This window comes from Alternaria ventricosa (assembly GCF_023758065.1).
Source record: "Alternaria ventricosa strain BMP 2768 chromosome Unknown scaffold_13, whole genome shotgun sequence".
In the NCBI taxonomy this organism is placed as follows: Eukaryota; Fungi; Ascomycota; class Dothideomycetes; order Pleosporales; family Pleosporaceae; genus Alternaria; species Alternaria ventricosa.
Window position 1 is genome coordinate 944,218 of NW_026055693.1, and position 19,533 is coordinate 963,750.

At 53.2% G+C, this 19,533-nt stretch overlaps 5 protein-coding genes across 5 annotated transcripts; 3 read left to right on the top strand and 2 right to left on the bottom strand.

Moving 5' to 3' along the window:
- Positions 1–312: 312 nt before the first annotated feature.
- J4E93_007541 (uncharacterized protein) lies at positions 313–4,188 on the top strand (the record flags this gene model as incomplete). The annotated part of the gene is made up of 4 exons (XM_049345447.1): positions 313–2,532; positions 2,583–2,882; positions 2,931–3,375; positions 3,425–4,188. The coding sequence occupies 4 exons, from the start codon at positions 313–315 to the stop codon at positions 4,186–4,188; spliced, it is 3,729 nt and encodes a 1,242-aa protein (XP_049197677.1).
- A 408-nt stretch (positions 4,189–4,596) lies between these two features.
- J4E93_007542 (uncharacterized protein) lies at positions 4,597–7,969 on the top strand (the record flags this gene model as incomplete). Its single annotated transcript, XM_049345448.1, has 6 exons — positions 4,597–5,626; positions 5,679–5,988; positions 6,360–6,402; positions 6,451–6,918; positions 6,968–7,838; positions 7,896–7,969. 6 exons carry the CDS (start codon positions 4,597–4,599, stop codon positions 7,967–7,969), a joined length of 2,796 nt encoding a protein of 931 aa, XP_049197678.1.
- Positions 7,970–9,643: 1,674 nt separating this feature from the next.
- On the top strand, positions 9,644–12,128 carry J4E93_007543 (uncharacterized protein; the record flags this gene model as incomplete). The annotated part of the gene is made up of 2 exons (XM_049345449.1): positions 9,644–11,129; positions 11,188–12,128. 2 exons carry the CDS (start codon positions 9,644–9,646, stop codon positions 12,126–12,128), a joined length of 2,427 nt encoding a protein of 808 aa, XP_049197679.1.
- Positions 12,129–14,464: 2,336 nt separating this feature from the next.
- J4E93_007544 (uncharacterized protein) lies at positions 14,465–15,190 on the bottom strand (the record flags this gene model as incomplete). Its single annotated transcript, XM_049345450.1, has 1 exon — positions 14,465–15,190. The coding sequence occupies one exon, from the start codon at positions 15,188–15,190 to the stop codon at positions 14,465–14,467; it is 726 nt and encodes a 241-aa protein (XP_049197680.1).
- Positions 15,191–16,858: 1,668 nt separating this feature from the next.
- Positions 16,859–19,500, bottom strand: J4E93_007545 (uncharacterized protein; the record flags this gene model as incomplete). Its single annotated transcript, XM_049345451.1, has 4 exons — positions 16,859–18,250; positions 18,300–18,863; positions 18,912–19,309; positions 19,491–19,500. 4 exons carry the CDS (start codon positions 19,498–19,500, stop codon positions 16,859–16,861), a joined length of 2,364 nt encoding a protein of 787 aa, XP_049197681.1.
- Positions 19,501–19,533: the final 33 nt, after the last annotated feature.

Consider the following 19,533-nt stretch of genomic DNA (forward strand, 5'->3'; position numbering starts at 1 on the left):
AGACGGAGAGAATAAGCTCCACATGTTTCTCAGCCCAAATGTCGAGTTCCGGCTGCCGGCGTACGCCTAAGCGATAGTCAGGGCAGCCTTGTAAAGCATCGGGCACCAGTCGAGTGGTGTACATCTAGGGTTGCGATCAGCATCCAGGCCAACATAATCCTGCGAGCTGAGAGCAACCGCCAAAGCACACGTGCTTACTTTCCGCGACCGTCATACTTGCGCAAACGCTTTGACTGCTTTCACGTGTAGCAGAACCCCGAGCATGATCGAAGCACCCGCGCATTCCTCCTCCGCCCCCGTCCACCTCCGACCATGTCTATTCGTGTCCTGATCAAAGATTACCCACACCGCGCAATCGCCCTCGCTACCTCGACCCACGCCCTCGTCCTCCGACACAGCTCGTCCACCACCGAACAGACGGGGAACCCCAATGCCTCGTCCACGTCGCTGGGGAGCAATGGCGCCGGCGTCGCGCGCTGCATGGTCGAGTTCACCCGGCTGGAGGAAATCGATCTAGAAGACTACCGCGCGCTGCATTCGGTCAACGTACACGGCACATTGGGCTTGATCACTGTCAACAGCGATGTCTTCCTAGTCGTCGTCAATGGCGCGAGCAAGGTGGCGACAGTGCGGCCTGGCGAGACGGTGCAGAGGATATACTCTGTCGGCTTCTACTGCCTGACCAGCACAAGCTACGATACCCTGCTCAACGACGAAGTCAACCCCTACCCCACGGATACAATCGATGACGAAGGATATGAGATGGGCTTCGGTGGCAGGAAAGAGCAATCGCCCATGGAACACCCGTGTCTGGCGCTCAAGAAGATACTCAGCAGTGGAACTTTCTACTACAGCTCAGACTTCGACCTGACCAGACGGTTACAAGACCGCACAACCGATGCCGCGACTGTATCTATCGACAGTCTAGACGCTGGCTTTTTATGGAACTCATACATGATCCAGCCACTGGTGGACTTTAGGAGTCGCCTTGCGCCCAGGGAGAAGGACGCTTTGGATGCTTCGGGGATCTTGACATCTGCCATCCGCGGTTTCGCACTGACCATTACGATTCCCAAGTCTTCGGCCCCCATCAGGGTACAGGACTCAGGCATGCCGTCGTCCATGACACTCATCTCAAGATTATCCTGCAAGCGGGCGGGCACGAGGTTCAACTCGCGAGGTATCGATGATGATGGGAATGTCGCAAACTTTGTGGAAAGCGAAACAATATACTGGGCACCCTCAGGAGCTTGCTTCTCTTATGTGCAGGTGCGAGGAAGTGTACCCATCTTCTGGGAACAGCAGGCTGGTCTCCTCCCAAACCAACAGAAGATCACTATCACCCGGTCGCCGGAAGCTACACAACCCGCCTTTGACAGGCACTTTGATAATCTGGAACTCAGCTATGGCACAACTCATGTTGTCAACTTGCTAAGCAACGAAAAACAGAATGAGTTGGAGTTGACGCATAGATATCGCGGGCACATCAGGAATAGCCCGTTGAATCAAGGAAGCAACCTCAACGACCGGCAGCATGACCTCATCAAGCTTACGGAATATGACTTTCATGCCGAGACGCGAGGTCCCGGTGGCTATGAGATGGCTAGCATGATTGCTCAGTGGATCCAAGGTTCTGCCGAAGGATTCGGGTACTATCTCTCTGAAGATGTGGAAGAGGTGGCCAGACACAATGGGGAAGACTACTCCGTCCGCCGGACAATGAGCATACTACAGCAGGAGGGTGTTTTCCGAACCAACTGCTTGGATTGTCTTGATCGAACGAATCTCGTGCAAACCATCATCAGCAAGATGGCGCTGGAAATCTTCTTGAGCCACAAAGGTCTTCGAGCCAGTCAGGACTTCTGGGTCAGACATTCAAGTATGTGGGCAGACAATGGCGATGCTCTTTCAAAGATCTATGCGGGGACTGGAGCGCTGAAGTCCTCATTTACTCGATCTGGAAAGATGTCGCTTGCCGGTGCACTGGCAGACGCTCGTAAGAGCGCCACCCGAATGTACATTAACAACTTTGCGGATAAAGGGCGACAGAACACCATCGACATGCTCCTTGGGAGATTGATTGGCCAGGTTCCAGTGCATCTATATGACCCGCTTAACGACTATGTGGTCGCAGAGCTTGCGCGACGATCTGCGGAGTATTCAGAGACCGAGATGATCAATATTCTTGTCGGTACATTCAACCTGAATGGAAAGACGAGTGGCATCAAAAGCGATCTTTCGCCCTGGCTATGCCCGGATGTCGATCCATCACAACAGTGCCCCGAAATAGTAGCTGTAGGGTTTCAAGAGATTGTCGAATTAAGTCCTCAACAAATCATGTCGACAGACCCAGACAGACGCGAGGCTTGGGAGGAAGCTGTCAGAATGTGTCTGAATAAGAATGCCGAAAAGCACAGAAAAGACGAGTATGTTATTCTAAGAGGCGGCCAGTTGGTGGGCGCGAGTTTATCGGTCTTTGTCCGGGCCGACTGCCTCACGCATATCAAGAACGTTGAAGGCGCTCTAAAGAAGGTATGTCCACATTTACTCCATCTTACGTATTGTACTAAAACATACTCCAGACTGGCATGTCGGGTATGGCTGGCAACAAAGGAGCAGTAGCCATCCGGTTTGAGTACGCCAATACCTCAATCTGCCTTGTCACGGCCCATCTCGCAGCTGGTTTTGCCAACTACGAAGAGCGCAACCGCGACTATAAGACTATCAGCCATGGTCTACGCTTTCAAAGGAACCGATCAATTGAAGACCATGACACTGTGATATGGCTTGGCGACTTCAACTACCGAATTGGCCTGAACAATGAGAAGGTGCAACGGCTGTGTCACGTTGGTGACCTCGAGACTTTGTACGACAACGACCAGGTAAACAATCGTGTTCTGCTTGCATGGACCATAGCTAACCAAAAGTAGCTTAATCTACAGATGGTCGCTGGCTTGACCTTTCCGTACTACTCCGAGGCCCGCATCACTTTCCCGCCGACGTACAAGTACGATCTCAACAGTAACCAATACGATACATCCGAGAAAGCACGCATTCCCGCTTGGTGTGATCGTGTACTTCGCAAGGGTGACAACATCCGACAAATTCACTACAACGATGCACCACTTCGTTTCTCTGACCATCGACCGGTTTATGCAACGTTCCAGATACTGGTGCAAAGGGTCGATGAAAAGAAGAAGGATGCCATGAAGGCTACTTTGTACAAACAACGAAGAGAAGTGGTTGGCGATACCCACGCGGCAGGCCGTCTGGGTGATGATGAAACAGACGATGAAGATCTGCTTGGGTACGACAGCATTGAGCCAGGATTGCCGCCTGCAAGCTCAGATCGGAGGAAGTGGTGGCTCGACAGCGGTACTTTCATCATCTTTCCCGCTATAGCTTGGATACTCATATTCAATAGGTTTACCAGCGAAAGCACGCGTGGAACCGCCATCTAACAACCACTTTCCAAACCCGAATCGACCCAGCAATCCGTTTACGCCTAGTCCAGAGCCAGACTGGATAGATGTTAGGCATATGCAGAGCAGTCGCAGACCCGAGCCACCACCAGCACGCGGCTCACAAAGAGCACGCACAGTCGACTTCAACGGCCCCTCGACCAGTTTACCACCAACGCAGAAGCCCGCGGCTCGTAAGATGATCGCTCCGCTATATCCGGGCCATGCCACTCAAATACTCAGTTCAGACGGTGCGCGAGACTCGCTCAGCGACCTCCGCCGCAGCGGCTCAAGCGCGTCCACACACTCCCTTCCCAGCAGCCTACCCTACCGCGCATCAAATACGCTCCCCCAAACACAATCATCGAGTAAACCACAAGTCCTCCGCAAACCAGCCCCACCACCAATCCCAAACAAGAAACCCTCTCTCCTCTCCAAGGGTTCCTCTCCAGGACCAACCTTCGCACCCCCTCCACAACGTTACCGCGATGATCCCCCGGAAGAAGAATCGAGGGCATATCCTCCGCAGTCAGCCAGACGCTCAATGGCTCCGCCTCCTAACATGACGAGGAAACCTGTGCAGAATCTGATTGATGATGACGGTGACAAGCCGGCATTGCCGCCGCGCACCGGAAGTGGTGGGAGTAGTAGGAGGAATTTGATGGATGATGAACCGGACGATATGCGTAATATGAGAGATTGGGAGGTGCTTAGACCTGTAAGGTAAAGTAGGCTTAGCGAACGCGGATGCAGAGAGACTTGGATTGATGGTTCGGTCTTTGAATACTATTCGTAGAGCACCGGATGATCCTCAAATCCATGTGTCCATTCTGACGCCTGAGAACTCTAAGAAAGTACTTAGGTAGAATACGAGCGTCAAATAAGATCGTATTGCTTAGCTTGACCTGTTCATAATATGATGATGCTTCGATATAGTATAAATCGAACCTGCTGCATAACTGTACGCGGGTTGTGACAGGGATTTCAGAGTTGATGCGACTCCCTGTTTAAGTCACGCGCCGACGCGTGCAGTCGCGTCGGCGCTAACCCCATTAACACACCTCACGAGCTCCACTCACACACCACAAGCATCAAACAACGCGACTGCGCATGCAATGCATGCGCCTATGACGACATGAAGAGAAAACGCAGCGCCCATAGCGGTACGGGCATCCGTAAGAAAGCAAAGGGCGCCGGTGACCAATCCACTAAGGCCACTACTGTCAATGCTACTCATCCAGTCCTACAACGCCTGTATCCCGAAGTCCTTACTCTGCGCCAGTATCTACTCTCTCGGCTCCCAAGCTCGTCAAAGAACAGGTACCGAAAGCTTTCGCAACTTGGACATGCAATACCCGCTGGAGACAAAAGCACCACGGATGGCCTTGACAATGCCGTTGTGCAGTTGCTCGACTCAGCATTAGTATGCACCTCAGGCGTCCAACCAGAAAAGGACAAAACGACGAGTTTCACCGAGGAGCGTGAAAAGGATATCGAAGCGTTCACCCAACAACGATCGCAGAGCACTCCGGGCGGCACGTTCAAGCCGGGATACTACAGGCAATCCGAGGTAGGTCATACGACGCATCGCCTGCTCATAGTGTTCCGCTCAAAGAACTCGACTAAATATACCCAGATTGTTGACTTCGTGATATGGCGCTTGTTCAAACGTTCAACATCTCACAAACCAGCACACCTACTCTGCTATGGCTTTCAAAGATCTGCGGGCAGCAATCGCCGTGCACACAGGAACAGCGAGGATCCGAGTTCGTCTATTCCTGGTCTGCAAGAACGTCTCCCTAATAGCTACGCGAGGACTTTAAAAGAGCCAGTATGGTGTCGATTGCACGCATTGCTCGGCCAGGGCGGCGACCGCATTATCATGGACATGCTTCTGGAATGCTCCATATTCATCTTGGTCAGTGCTGATATGGGCAACTACTACCAGCTCTCTGGGGTTCCTGTGCATGAGGTGAAATCGGATGAACATCAGAAGAGCAACATCGCAAGAGTCAATGCGGATAAGGAAGCGCCCACCAAACCTTCACAACTCAAGATTGAAAGCAAAAAGCCGGGTGCTATCACGTTTGTGCGCAGTCGCATGCTATACGCGAAAGCGGCGCTCAATGCGAAAGGTGGTGTGAGATTCGGCATGCGCCATATTCGTGCGTTCCCACTGTTCTTCGAGTGCCTTCTTGAAACTAATTTCATTTCTAGATGTTCTCAATCGATTCACCGACCGAGAAGACAAGCAAGAGACAGTACACGTTATGCGCTATATATTTCCCCGTCAATTTGGCTTGCACAACGTTTTCACTTCCAAGGTGGATCATCGTGAGACAGCCATGCCTTTCAAGGACTACACGCTGCGCGAGAAGGATATACATACCGCTATGTGCCAGGAACTAGGTCCCAAAGCAACAGACGCCCAGGAGATAGCCAAATGGAAACAGCGAATACCAAAGAGACTCCGGGGTGACACCGTTAAACTGGTGGACAAACTTCGGGTCCGCAACCAGCGGTGCTCGTATATGGAGATGCTGCGCCACTACTGTCCAATCGAGGTACTCTTGTCCGTGACGTGTATAGGAAACTCTGCTAACTCAGACAGGGGGTGCCCGTGTCAACGAAGCCAGATTGGAGGAAGAGCGCTCTTCAGCCGAAGGCAGATGTACGATCGGTCGCAGATCCAGTCAATCGTTGCACAAAAGCGCGACCTGCTTCTGGATATCCCACCGTCCAAGAAACCTGTTTCACAGATCTGGCGTGTCCAGCGGCACACGTATCGGCCTTTTGTCGCGCAGTCATTTCCAAAGTTATACCGGAAGGATTCTGGGGCAACGAGCATAACAAGCGCACTCTCATGTATTGGGTGGACCAATTCATAGATTTGCGCAGATTCGAGTCGCTTAATCTACATCAGGTTACACAGAACATACACGTACGTATTCCCCTACACTGAGCATAGGGCTATGCTGACAGATGCCAGATCACGGACATAGCCTGGTTGCGCCCACCGAGCCAAGACGACGGCACAAAGGTATCCAAGTCGGACATAGATAAGCGTACGGAGATATTTCTCGAGTTTGTCTACTGGCTCTTCGACTCTTTCCTCATTCCCCTGGTCCGCACAAACTTCCACGTAACGGAGTCCAACGCGCATCGGAACAGACTTTTCTACTTCCGCCATGATATCTGGCGGATGTTAACAGAGCCTGCCTTGAAGGAACTACGGATGAATATGTTCGAGGAGATGCCTACTGAAAGCACGGAAAGACTGCTGTCTGCACGTCAGCTTGGTTTCAGTAACATCCGTCTGCTTCCTAAGAAACAGGGTTTCCGGACTATCATGAATCTTAAGAGAAGACAACAGGTGATGCGATATGGAACTATGACTCTCGGACGAAGTATCAACTCGGTGATGACACCAGCTTTCAACGCTATTACCTACGAAAAGGTCAGTAGTCGCTCGCGTTGACTGATTTACTATGGCTAATTTGAACCAGTCGTTGCGTCCCGATAAATTCGGCTGCTCACTTTTCTCCGTCGGAGATATGCTTCCCAAGCTTGCATCTTTCAAAGCATCGTTGCGACAGCGGGGACTCGGCGACATTCGGCTTTATTTTGCTAAAGTTGATGTTCAGGCTTGCTTCGATACTATACCACAGTCACGCTTGCTGCGTATGATCGACAGTCTCATGTCGATCCAGGCTTACAACACCGGCAAACATGTGGAGATATCCCCCCTGGGCCCTCTACAGCGTCTCGGCGGTAAACATGTGGACCCAATGCCTCTCAAGAAGTACATACCGCATACTGAGGCAGCCACGGGTGTAACGCCTTTCCACCAACTTGTGCAAGATAGATTGGCAGGCACCAAGGCCAACACCGTGTTTGTTAATACCAATTTGCAACGGCGCGAGACGAAGGATGACTTAATGCAGCTCTTACAGGAGCATATCGAGAGAAATGTCGTCAAAATTGGGAAGCGCTTCTATCGCCAGAAGACTGGTATACCACAGGGCTCAGTCTTATCGAGCATCTTGTGCAACTTCTTCTACGCTCAGCTAGAACGCGATGTGCTTGGGTTTGTGCTCGATGAAGACTCGTTGCTTCTTCGCCTACTTGACGATTTCCTCTTGATCAGTATCAACGAAGAGTATGCTCAGCGCTTCGTACGCGTTATGCACAAAGGCCACCCGGAATACGGCGTAGTAATAAAGCCTTCAAAGTCGATGGCAAACTTCAATGTCACGACGGAGGAGGGAGACCGGATAGCGACAAGCGGCTCAGATGGTAAATTCCCGTATTGCGGCGTCTGTATCGATACGACGACGCTGGAAGTCAGCAAGAAAACAGAACGCCCTACAAAGGCCGGTAGGTGGCATTGCGCGCACAATGTCTATTTGCGGCTTCAAATGCTAACCGCACCAGGTGTTGAGGACTCTTTGACTGTAGATCTGACCAAAATGCCCGGTCAAACGTTCCATCGCAAAGCTCTCAAGTAAGTATCGAAGATCGCGGTATGCACCGCCGACCAATCGGGTCATGGACGGTGTGAAAAGTCCGACAATTTACTGATTTCTGATAGCGGATTCAAGATCCAGCTGAAGGCCATGTTGATCGATCCATCGTTGAACAGCGTGGCAACCGTACTAGCGAATTTGCATCAAAGCTTTCTTGAAGCGGCGGTGAGGTGCCTCGAGTACGCACGCGCGCTATCCAAGGTGCGAACGACGTGTTCGAATCTGCTTATCAGTACGTCTAAACTTTCCCGTTGCGAATATTCAAACGCCCAATCCATCGATGTGCTCGTGCGGGGTTGTCCCGTGGGAGGGTGGGCGTGGTAATAGATGATGGTCTGATAGCACGAAAGCGAGCACGGCACACGCCACGAGCGATCGTGATTGCGCGGGCTACGCTAGCGAAGGAAATTGCTGACGGAGGGAACTGCAGAGACGGTAGACAACATGATTGCACTAGCCCATGTGATGCTACAGCGCCGTTCACGGTCGCGCGGCAGCAGAGAGGCAAAGATAGTGCAGGGCGTCATCTCGCGGCGGCAGCTTCAATGGTACGTGTGGCTAAGCTTCCGTGTTGCACAGCAAGTGGATGCACGATCTGCGATTTGGCTAGATCGCCTCCACGGTTTGCAAGATGACATGGCGGGGCTCGTATTACCGGTTTCCAACGAATGCTAATTGAAGGGATAGGCTGGCTTGTAAAGCTTTTCAGACGGTGTTTCAGCGCAAGCAGACGCAGCACCGCGCGCTGCTAGCCTGGCTGCAGACATGTCTCTCGGCAGCGCGCATGTCTGACATGGCGGAGCGACGCATGCTGGAGGAGGCAATAACTTGGCATTGAAAGCTTAATACGCTAGCAAAAGCGGGTTCCAGCGATAATGCAGTGGCTAGGCATATAGCGAAGATGTTGGGAGGTGCAGGTGTGGATGGCTGTGTGGTGACGGGATAGGAACTCGGGAAAAGCAAAGCTAGGGATCTGTGGCCGGGGGCCCACGCCGAGCGCCCACGTTTAGCGGCGGCATGTGGGCACGACTGCAAGCCTTGGGCCTTGGCTGCAGCGCGGTCGGGAGTGACGGAAGGACTGCAGAGCGGATGATGTCGTTATTGTCTTTTTCTTGCATATTGCAGCGCTGGTAGCACTGAGGCAAGGCTCGGTAGTGTATAGGCGGACCACTACTTGCTGCTGATAAGCCTCGCGTCAAGCAGGCGACAGCCCTCGACGGCACGCGATTGGCCCGCCGACGCTGGTATCGTGATGTCAAGCGTAGATGCGACGGCTGGGACACCAACCCCATCCCAAAGAAGCCGGGGTCGACTATGCAGGCTCGCAGCAGATGGACAGCGTCGCAAAACGCCTGGCTAGGCGCATTGAACCAGGGTCGGGCTGGAGAAGCATACCTGCCTCAGTCGGCGCCGTATTGGTTTTGCGGTTTCAAGCACGATTGCATCTCACATGTCGCCAAAACCTCGCCCTCTGCTCCCATGCCAGATCCCATTCCCAACGTAGAACCGACGGCTGCTTGCAATTAAACTCGACCAAGGCATCTGCGCCGCTGACGGGTCCAGAGCACTGCGAGGCCCACCACTGGAGGCCATCCCTGTCCCCCGACATCAGGGGCTAGCGCGAGTTCCGCAAATTGCGTCGCCGAATCGACCAAGATGCCGGCGGTGCAGCATCACCAGCGACTGCCTCCTGTCTACGAAGCGGCCGATAGCGAAGACTGCGACGCCGACGTGCACTACATCTCGCAGGAAAAGTCGCTGTACATTATTTCCGCGCATAGCTATGTGCCTTCATTAATCAAAGCCCCTTGCGACCGCGACGACAGCTGGGCGAACCACCACCGACTGCCTCACCGCATTGGCACACCACTCCGCATCGATACCCAGCGACGACCGCCCCGACCGCTCATGGCCACCCTCACCTACGCCCACGATGCCCAGCAAACGTTTGGCGCTCCGCCCGGCAGCCCGCCTGACCTCACAAACTCAAAGTCGTCCAAGTCGTCCAGCATCCACTCGTCCACCCTGCTAGACTTCATGGGCACGACGGAGAACCTCTCGCACTTTGAGGACATCAACCTCGACGAAGCATCAGGTGGGCCCTCCTCCTTCCCCGTGCCTGCGAGCCCGTCTAATCGCGTTCTCTTCGAAGCCCCGCGCGCCTCGCTTTCCACCAGGAGCCTCCCGCACTCGCACTCGGCCCACTCCTTCCGCGACCTGACGGGTGCAACCAAGCAAAAGTACCCGAGCCTCAAGGGCCAGGTCAACCACGCCGTTCGTCAGCAGGCCCAGCTCTCCGCTCCCGGCAAGCAAGCCAGAAGAGGCTTCACCTCGCCCTCTGTCCCCTCGCTCTCTAGCCTGAGCCTTGCCGCGCCCCAACGCTCCTCGCGCTCACCATCTCCGTCAAACACACACAAGTCCGCTTCGGGACCCCGCACATTATCTCGCAAGAGCTCGCGGAACGATGTCTTGCCGTCCCCGGGCTTGGGCTCCAGGAGGCAGTCGTGGCAGGACTCCAAAAGAAAAACTGTAAAAGAAAGGGAGGCAGAGTGCGACGACGAAGACGATGAGCTCCCTGAGGACGCTGTCATCTGGAATGTCCCCATTTCGCCACGCCCTACTCAGGATCGGTCGCCGGCGTCATGGACTGGAGAGAGTCCGCCATTAATGTCACCGCATCCTGGCGTCTCTTCATCTTCGAGGACATCTCCCGCACCTTCTGCGCGCGTCTCCCAGCGAACTCCGTCACCCAACGTTTCTAGCAGGGGCGTGTCTCCCCAACCCGGGGCACAGCAAAACACATGGGCCGAGACGTACACCGCGTTAGATACCGACGCCAAGTTGATCACAGAGAAGCTAGAGGAGTTCCAATCCGAATTTGAGCGGAAGCAAGAAATCTCACGGCAACAGCCCGGTCTCACGCGTTCAGCATCTATGAGCCAGCCAGAGCCAAAGAGCAAAAAGCCAGCACTCCCGCCTGTTCGCAAGAGCGATCCTCTGATCGACCCTTTCCAGCCCTCAGTTGAGAAGCAGAAGTACCTCTCGCGCACCCGACCGTCATGGCTTCCACCCAAGAACCCCAAGGAGGAGAAGAAGCACCTCAAGGAGTACCAGCGCATGTTGGCTCGTATTGAGGAAGCTGGTAAGTTATCTGCGCCTTCCAGGCACCATCTGCGACAACAAATGACTAACAATCGCAGAACGTCTCGAGGCTCAACGCGCCCAAGAGGAAGCCCTGGCTCGTGAAAAGGCCAGCCGCATCAAGGCTGAATACTGGTCGAGTTTACTGCTACCAAACTGGGCCACCGAGATGACCAACTCCGAGCTACGTGCCTCGCACAGGAAGATGTGGTGGAACGGAATCCCCCCACGGTTGCGAGGCCAAGTCTGGCAGAAAGCGATTGGAAACGACCTCGAGGTCACAGAAGCCACTTACAACATTGCCTTGGAGAAAGCACGCAAAGAAGTAAAGACACATGGCCACGAAGCGCTCGGAGGCCGCTATGTCTACATTGTCGAAAGCACCCAAGCAGTATTTCCCGAACTCAAGATGTTTGCCGCACGAACGTCACAGGCTGCAGAGGACGAGCAGCCGCTGCATCGGGACCTTGTCGATGTGTGCCTGGCGTATTCGATGTACCGCCCGGACATCCCACACTCAAGTTTCGACATACACCACATCGCAGCATTGCTCTTATTGAACCTTGCCGCGCCGCAAGCCTTCGTCACCTTGTCAAATCTGCTCAACCGCCCATTGCCATTGTCCTTCCTCATCCACGACCAAAACGCCATACACGCCGCCTACTCCACAACACTGCACGTTCTGTCGAAGAAAGCGCCTAGCCTGGCCCAACGACTAGAGACGCTACGAGTTGAACCCAGAGATTACCTCTTCCATACCCTCGGCTCACTGTTCTGCGGTCGTCTAGGTGTTGAGCACGCCGCGCGCATCATGGACATTTACACCATCGAGGGCGACAAGAACGTCCCACGCGCTGCCGTCGCTATACTCAGTATACTGGAAGGCAGCTGCATGGAGGGCGACGCTGCGCAGGTTGCAAAGACACTTCGCGAGAAGAAGATTGAACTCGATGTGGACGAGTTCATGAACAAGGTGTTTGAAGCGGGCAAGAGCTCGTAGACTAATACCGTACATAGTCTTGGTGGTGGTTGATAGCAGCGGCGGTCAACAGAAACTATTAATACCGTATTGTACAGTTGAGACAGAAATAATCGACCCATCACAATAATCACCCATGGAAGAGAAAGAGACAATAAGAAACAAAGGGACACCAGAAGAAAAAGATCGATGATATACGAAGACTCATGCAGCGCGACTTGGAGCTGATCATACAACATTTACCTGTTATTTCCTATCCTCTTTGCATCTACAACCGGCGTTTTCGATCTTTCCCTTGCGTTCTTTGCATACGCGGAGTTAGTCACTTTCTTGTCTCGATTAAACCATGGAAAGGCTCGTTTTTGCGCCATACAATCAATCACCTTCCCTTTATCTATCTTGTATATAACAAAGGCAACTACTCTTAGACAATTGGGAGGAAGCGAAAACCTGGTAGGCGAGTAGCTGAGCTTAGAATCTGTAATCGCACAACAAACACTTTGTTCCTTTTCGCGTTTCTCCTACGAGAAGCAAACGAATCTTATGTGGTGATATGACCCCTCTTTTCACATGTCGAACCTAATGGCGGGGCAAAATTTGTGTTAGTGGTAACGGTCAACGGCCACGATAATGGGCGGGAGGCGTTATCGTGGCGTAGCTGATGGGGTGGACACTAAGGCCTTCGGCTCTCGTATACAACGGGTGCGGGAGAGGCGTATCTAAGTCGTGCTACTTTGCAATTTCCGAAGAGGGGCTATCTTCCTGAGGCGTTCCTGAATTCGCTGTTTGGGTTAAGAGATGTTCGTGCGTTGTGCGTGTGTTGGTGGATTTGGCGTGGACCTGTGGAAACGTCGGTGCGCGACTGACAGGTGAGCAGCAAACTGTTATGTCGGATAGTACACGTAAGATAGAGAGGGAATCAATCAACGTCGAACGCAGTAGTTGAAAATTCGGAATGTGTGAGTGTGAGAGCGGTTGAAATATACCTTCTTGGAGGCTGACCTGTGAGAATGGAGTTCACATCCGCTGATATGTTTACTCCCATTCTTGCCAGGGCGAAGTGAGACGAGCAATTCGCGGAAGAATCCTCTTGGTACAATGTTCGGATCAGTAGGCCTTTCTTCCATTCAAATGTCGCAGGTGAGGTAAGAGCGAGACCCAGGAACGAAGTGGCGCTAGTGATGAGGGCTAGCGTCATACCTACCTGCTGTCATAGATCAGGGCAGGCAACCACAACACAAACACTCAACTTCAACCTACGAAATTTTCTCGCGTCTTCGAAAACCCCTGATTACCACTACATTTATTATGTGCGGCACTCACTTGGTCGTTCTATTTCAGCCATCATGCAGCTGCGTTCACACCTGCGGCTAGTACATGCCTGCATCTCGCATACCGGGTACTGGGGAATGTGCATGCATGTCACCTCACTCGGACGCAGGAGAGATTGACTAGGCAGCACAATGTCCCTCTCAATTAAAATCTGGTACGTGTGCTCTTGTAGACCCTTCCTTCCTTCTTATCTTCCAGGATGACATGACGTGCTTCATGGCCTAATCTCCCACGAATGCGCCTCTATAGATACTTCGCAGCAGACAACCCGAGTTCGTGGTTTCGATGTGCGAAAGCTTACTGTCTGAGATGTTACCGACTTGTTCAGTCTTAATGTACACTTTGAGGTCTGGTTTGCTAATCCGGAACAGGCTTTTGTTCATGGACCCTGTCGTGTTGCGCCATCGCGATGCTACGTCTCTATCCCGAATTGTCCAGTAACTGCCCTATTCACAGTCACGGCCTAAGTTCTTTGTATGGACTTGAGCTGCTAATGGAGGCTGGGGGACTTCAAGAGTCTGAAGGTCTACCATTTCAGCATGCGCAACAGTATGCGCTTTCACACGTGTTTTGTAAATGAACTATTCGAGACGTCAGAAGAGTGCGAAGAAAGCTTTCCCATGCTTCTCTTCCCTCTGTCATAACGACACCGCCTATAGCAACCCATACAACGATCCTTGAGAGAGAAGCAGGCACTTGATTAGCTGAGAGTTTGAGAGGATTGGAGCAGAGGGGAGCCCTAACTCGTGAGCGAAGAAGTCAAGGTAGCGGTCGTTGGTCCTATCAAGCACAGTGGACTGTGTATGTGTCGGGTTTCAGACACTCTGGGCTGCTCCAAGGCCAGCTTCTCTGCCTCTTGAGATTGGCGCGAATTGTCAGATAGTTCCACTACGGCTGAAGCCCCTACCCCGGGTCATCCATCCTGCCAATGGCTGGTCTTCTGACGTCGTACACATAGACTTACGTATAATAACATTCATTGTACAAGAATCGGTATCTACTGCTCCATGTCCTACCACTTAGATCTACCTCGCCTTCTCCTTGTTCTCGGCCGCCCTTCTCTTCGCCCGCACCTCTGCCTTCCTCCTCTCTCCACCATCGACCTTGTGCCCTCTCCTTACTTCCCAGATACCCTCTTGCAGCCGTATCCGTGCTCGTAGACCTCCGCTCCCCTTGACAGGTTCCACAAAGCTGCCCTTGATGGTCTTCGCACCCTTTACGATAACGCCTTGCACCTTGGGTAATGTCTCGACGGGCTCGACTGGTGCTTCAGCACCGACCGGCACGTTAACAACTAGCTTCCTCGTACCCGGATCATGTGTTGCCGTGGCAGCTGCAGAGCGGGGACTTATGGTGTTGCCGAGTTCGGGATTTGGCGGTACTGGTGCTTCGACGACCTTCAATTCTGCCACACCGTCTTGAACGTGCTTGCAATCTCCTCCAATACCGTACTCTCCGTTCCTATACTTCTCCCGCCATTGTAAGAGATAACGTCTCGAGCGTGCGGGCTCAACGCCGAGTTCCTTCAGTTGCGGCGATGTGAGTGTGAAGAGGGCTTCCCAGGACGGTATCTTGGTTGCGTGTGCGGAGAGGCCGCGGCCAATCGCGCTGAGAAAGGCGGTGTGATCGGGAATGAATGGTATCGGTTTGGGCACCGGGCGCATGGGGATCGAGTGCTGGAGGTTTCGTACGCATGTCTTCGGTACTGACACTGCGGATGTCGCATTGAGAAGCGGGCGCCTAAGGATCATGATGGCGGTTGCTGCGACATGATTAGCATCTGTGTATATATCCCAAAGTGGCATATAGCATACTGTGTCAAGAATTGCCCGTCGCGTAGCAAAACCCCCTAATTCGCGTTGATGTCGAAGCTGCAGTCGCCGTGATTTTCGGGAAAGCCAAGACGACGCTAACACCCGCAGCATCGCAGCCAGCCAGCAGCCCCACGTCACCAAGTCTCCCAAAGCTCCACAGCTTGCAACCCAAAACACCAATTGGCAGTAGTGGAGAGTCTCCTATTGCACGCCTCCCCCCATATCCATCATGTCCGGCCCCGAAGTCCACCACCTCTTCCACCATCCCATTGCGGACCATTCCTTCTCCGCCGACCGCCAGACGCTCGCTGTAGCCCGCGAGAACAACGTCGACCTCTTCCAGAAGACGGGCAGCGGATACAAGCTCAAGGATGAGCTCACAGGTCACGACAAGACAGTCACTGGTGTCGATATCGCACCCAACTCTGGCAAGATTGTGACTTGCTCGCAGGGTAAGCTCGGAGCTATCTGGTGGGCTGTAGCAGGCAGCTAATGCACGGATAGATCGCAATGCGTACGTTTGGGAGCCTTCGCCGCAGGGATGGAAGCCCACACTTGTGCTCCTCCGTATCAATCGCGCTGCTACCTGTGTTCGCTGGGCACCCTCCGAGACCAAGTTCGCCGTGGGCTCTGGTGCTCGTTTGATCCCCGTCTGCTACTTTGAAGAGGAAGACAACTGGTGGGTCTCCAAGCACATCAAGAAGCCCATTCGCTCCACCATCACCTGTGTCTCCTGGCACCCCAACTCGGTCCTGCTCGCCGCAGGATCTACCGACGGACACGCTCGCGTGCTCTCTTCCTTCATCAAGAACGTGGACGCGCGTCCTGAGCCCTCGGCATGGGGAGAGCGTCTCCCGTTCAACACCATCTGCGGCGAGTATCTGAACAACACCGCAGGTTGGGTCCACAGCGTTGCCTTCTCCCCCTCGGGTAACGCCCTCGCATTCGCATCCCACGACAGCACCCTGACCGTCGTCTACCCCAGCGGCCCCGAACAAGCTCCCCGCGCCATCCTTAGTGTCAGCACTCAAGTCTTGCCTTTCATGTCGCTCCTGTGGAGCTCTGAGGATGAGATCATTGCTGCCGGATACAACTGTGAAGCCTATCGTCTGAAGGGTGACGAGTCTGGCTGGCAGCTTACTGGAAGTCTGGAGGCTAAGAGCCGACCTGGTCTATCGGACCAGCGTGAGGAGAGCGCGTTGAACATGTTCAGGCAGATGGATCTCAAGGGCAAGTCGGGCACGGATGACACCAAGCTCAAGACTGTGCACCAGAACACCATCAACACTATCCGAAGCTTTGAAGAGAGCGGAAGCGGCATCACCAAGATTAGTTCCACGGGTGTGGATGGAAGGGTTGTTATCTGGACTTTGTAGGCACACATTCAAGGTCTTGGGTCATGTTCTTGAATAGGAAGATCAATTGCCTCGCACATTGCCAGCGAGAGTGGAGTAGCATCTAGCAGCTCGGATATCAAAAAGAAACTCTGAACCCATCTACACAAATACTTGCTATCGTACATGGCCCCATACTTTTCTCGTACATGGCTACGTATCTCGTAGTGAATGTGAACCCACCATAAACGCCTGTGCAACACTTCGTCCCTCAGCCAAAGCCAGGGAAGCCCTGTGCGTTGAAATCAAGTGGCACAGTGGGCGCTGGTGGAACACCTGTACCCATACCCTGAGTCGTCTGCGCATCGTTCAAGAACCAAGACCAATCTTGATCAATATCCATGGGCATATGTTGCCACGAGAAGTTGTTCGTCGGCAGTGGGAAGTTGTTCATGCTGTCGTCGTTGATCTGGGAGTTGAACGTGCCTCCTGCAGCAGCGCCGGTCGCCGATGCGTCATCTGCGTTGAGGTTGTTCCAGTTGTAGAAGCCGTCGTACGACACAAAGGGCGAGGGGTCGGTGAAGTTGAAGGCCGAGGTACCGGTACCTGCGGAAACGGACGTCTTGGGAGTGACATTAAGCGATTGTGTGGGCTGCGAGAAGACGTCTGAAGAAGTCCGCGACGGCTTCTCTGACGTGGGTGTGTAGAGTTGTGCTGATGTCCCGGGGGACCTTGAGCTCCCCATGCTGGGTGAACGACCAGGAGGGGCTGGCCCTTTCTTGACTAGCTGGCCTCCTCTCTTGATGGAGATGGTACCAAAGTATGGGATGACAAAGTTGGAATCTCCGGTGCAGGTTTCGTCTAGCTCGTTGCTTGTGCCCTTGAACTTGCCCATCATCTTTTCGAGCACCTCGGCGGACTGAGCGGCGACTTTGCCGCCCTTTTCGCTTGATGCGCGGCGGAATATGTCGATGCTTACTTCGATGAGGCGCACGTCTTCTTCAATCTCTTTCGGAGTAGGTCCGCTGCCTGAGGATGATGCGACCATGCCAAAGTTGAGTAGGCCGATTTGAATGAGAACTGCAGCTGTGAAACCAATGAAGTCGATAGCCTTGCACTCGTACAGCGGCTGGATGTGTCCCATCCGCAGAGACTGGTAGAGCCGTAGTACTTCTCGTGAGCCGTTCAGACATGCGGTTTTCGAGTATGAGAAGCGTGAGTTCGATGCTGCTTTGAGCATGAATGGCAGATGCAGGTATACACGGATCTGATGGAAGATAATCTGACCCATGATTCGCTCTCGCAGTTCTGCCGCATTGGTCTCCGCGTCGGCGAGTAACTCTGTGTAGTTTAGCCATGCCGGATCGAACTTCTTCCACAGGTCTTCCAGTTCTTGGTCGAGTTGCAGTGCCCAGGCAAAAGACTGTTCGGCGACTCCCTGGTTACGATCGATGACCCTCCCTGCAAGCTGTGAGAGCTTCGTGATACCGACCAAGGGATGGACGTATGTGCCGTCGCCAACATCAGGCATCGTCAGGTCGCAATGCGCGTCAGTGACACCGTATGGAAGGCCCAACAAGAGAGATAGGAACCGGTCGCCGTGGTACAAAGCCCACCAGATGCTTTCGTGTGGTGCTGAGGCTGTGCGCTTACGGTGCAGTCCCTTTCATGAGTTAGTCATAGTTCAGCGGTTTGTGACAGCATGAACTTACCATGAGCTGGGCATACATCAAGCCCTTTCGATATGCAATCCAAGCTCGTCGTGGTTGACCTACATCCGCGTACCATTTGGACTTCAGGATGAGACACTCCAGGCCCTCCAAGCTTGCTGCATACTCATCATCGGACAGGAACCATCGGTCCACAGCCTCGATGTAGCGCTCAACATCGTCGTCATCCTCCGATGAGCAGATTCCGACTGACAAGACAACTGTAGCAATCGCGCCAATGTTTCCAGTTGTCAGGGCTTGTGCAGCGAATTGAGGCAATGTTTGCTCAGGACCGGAGGTGCCACTGCATTTTCTCCGCCATGTCTGCCACCAGTCACTGTTCGAGTTGAGAAGTTTGGTGAGTTGATCGTAAGGCGGTAGCATCGCAATCAATGCTTGCTTGCATTTCTCTCGTTTTGCGGAGTGCGCGATGGTGGCTCCAGCAGCTATGTCATCGTCGTGTCTGTTTTCTATAGTATACCGATCGTCAGCCGCTCCTCCAGGCTTTGGTGTTGATTGCTCCAAAGGACAGTTGCGGGCCTTGGCTTGCGCTTCAGCATCGTTGAGCTGTAAATAGTAAGTATCAGATAGAGCTTAGAGTGTTGAAATACATACTGCATCTTCGAACACAGAGAGGATAGGTATATGATGACCTCGGTCTGAAGCAGCACGCTGATTGTTCGGCAACTGAAAGATGTTGGACGAGGCCTCTGAGGAAAGAGGAGTCGGAGGGAAAGTGTCCTTGTGGTAAGTAGTATGCGCTTTTGGTGATGAGGTGTCGGCCAAGCTCTGGCTCTGACTCCGGCTTTCTGACTTGACAGTCTTGTCTTCTAGCAACGTGTCGACCAAGGCCTCTAGTCGTGATACTCGCTCACGGAGGTTCTTCCTATGATCGACAATGACTTCCGGGTTGGCATGTTCTTGGTCGATGCACCTGCTGCCGCGCGCGAAGCATTCTGAGCAGACATCCGGGTTGTCGGGCTGGAAGATGCATCGGATCTTGCGGCGACGACCTACACTCCATCAGAAAGGCCCACAATTCGGAAATTATAAACGACAGAGTAGAGCAGAATGTTGGCGTAATGATGCAGGCAAGAGAAGAGAGTAATAATGACGCGTAACAGTGTGGTGTAGAGTGATCATTCAACTAAGGCAATAACTGGATTCACATACATTCGAAGCAACTATGCGTACCCTTACGCATCTTTTTGCGTGTCGGTAACGTCTCCTCCTTGGG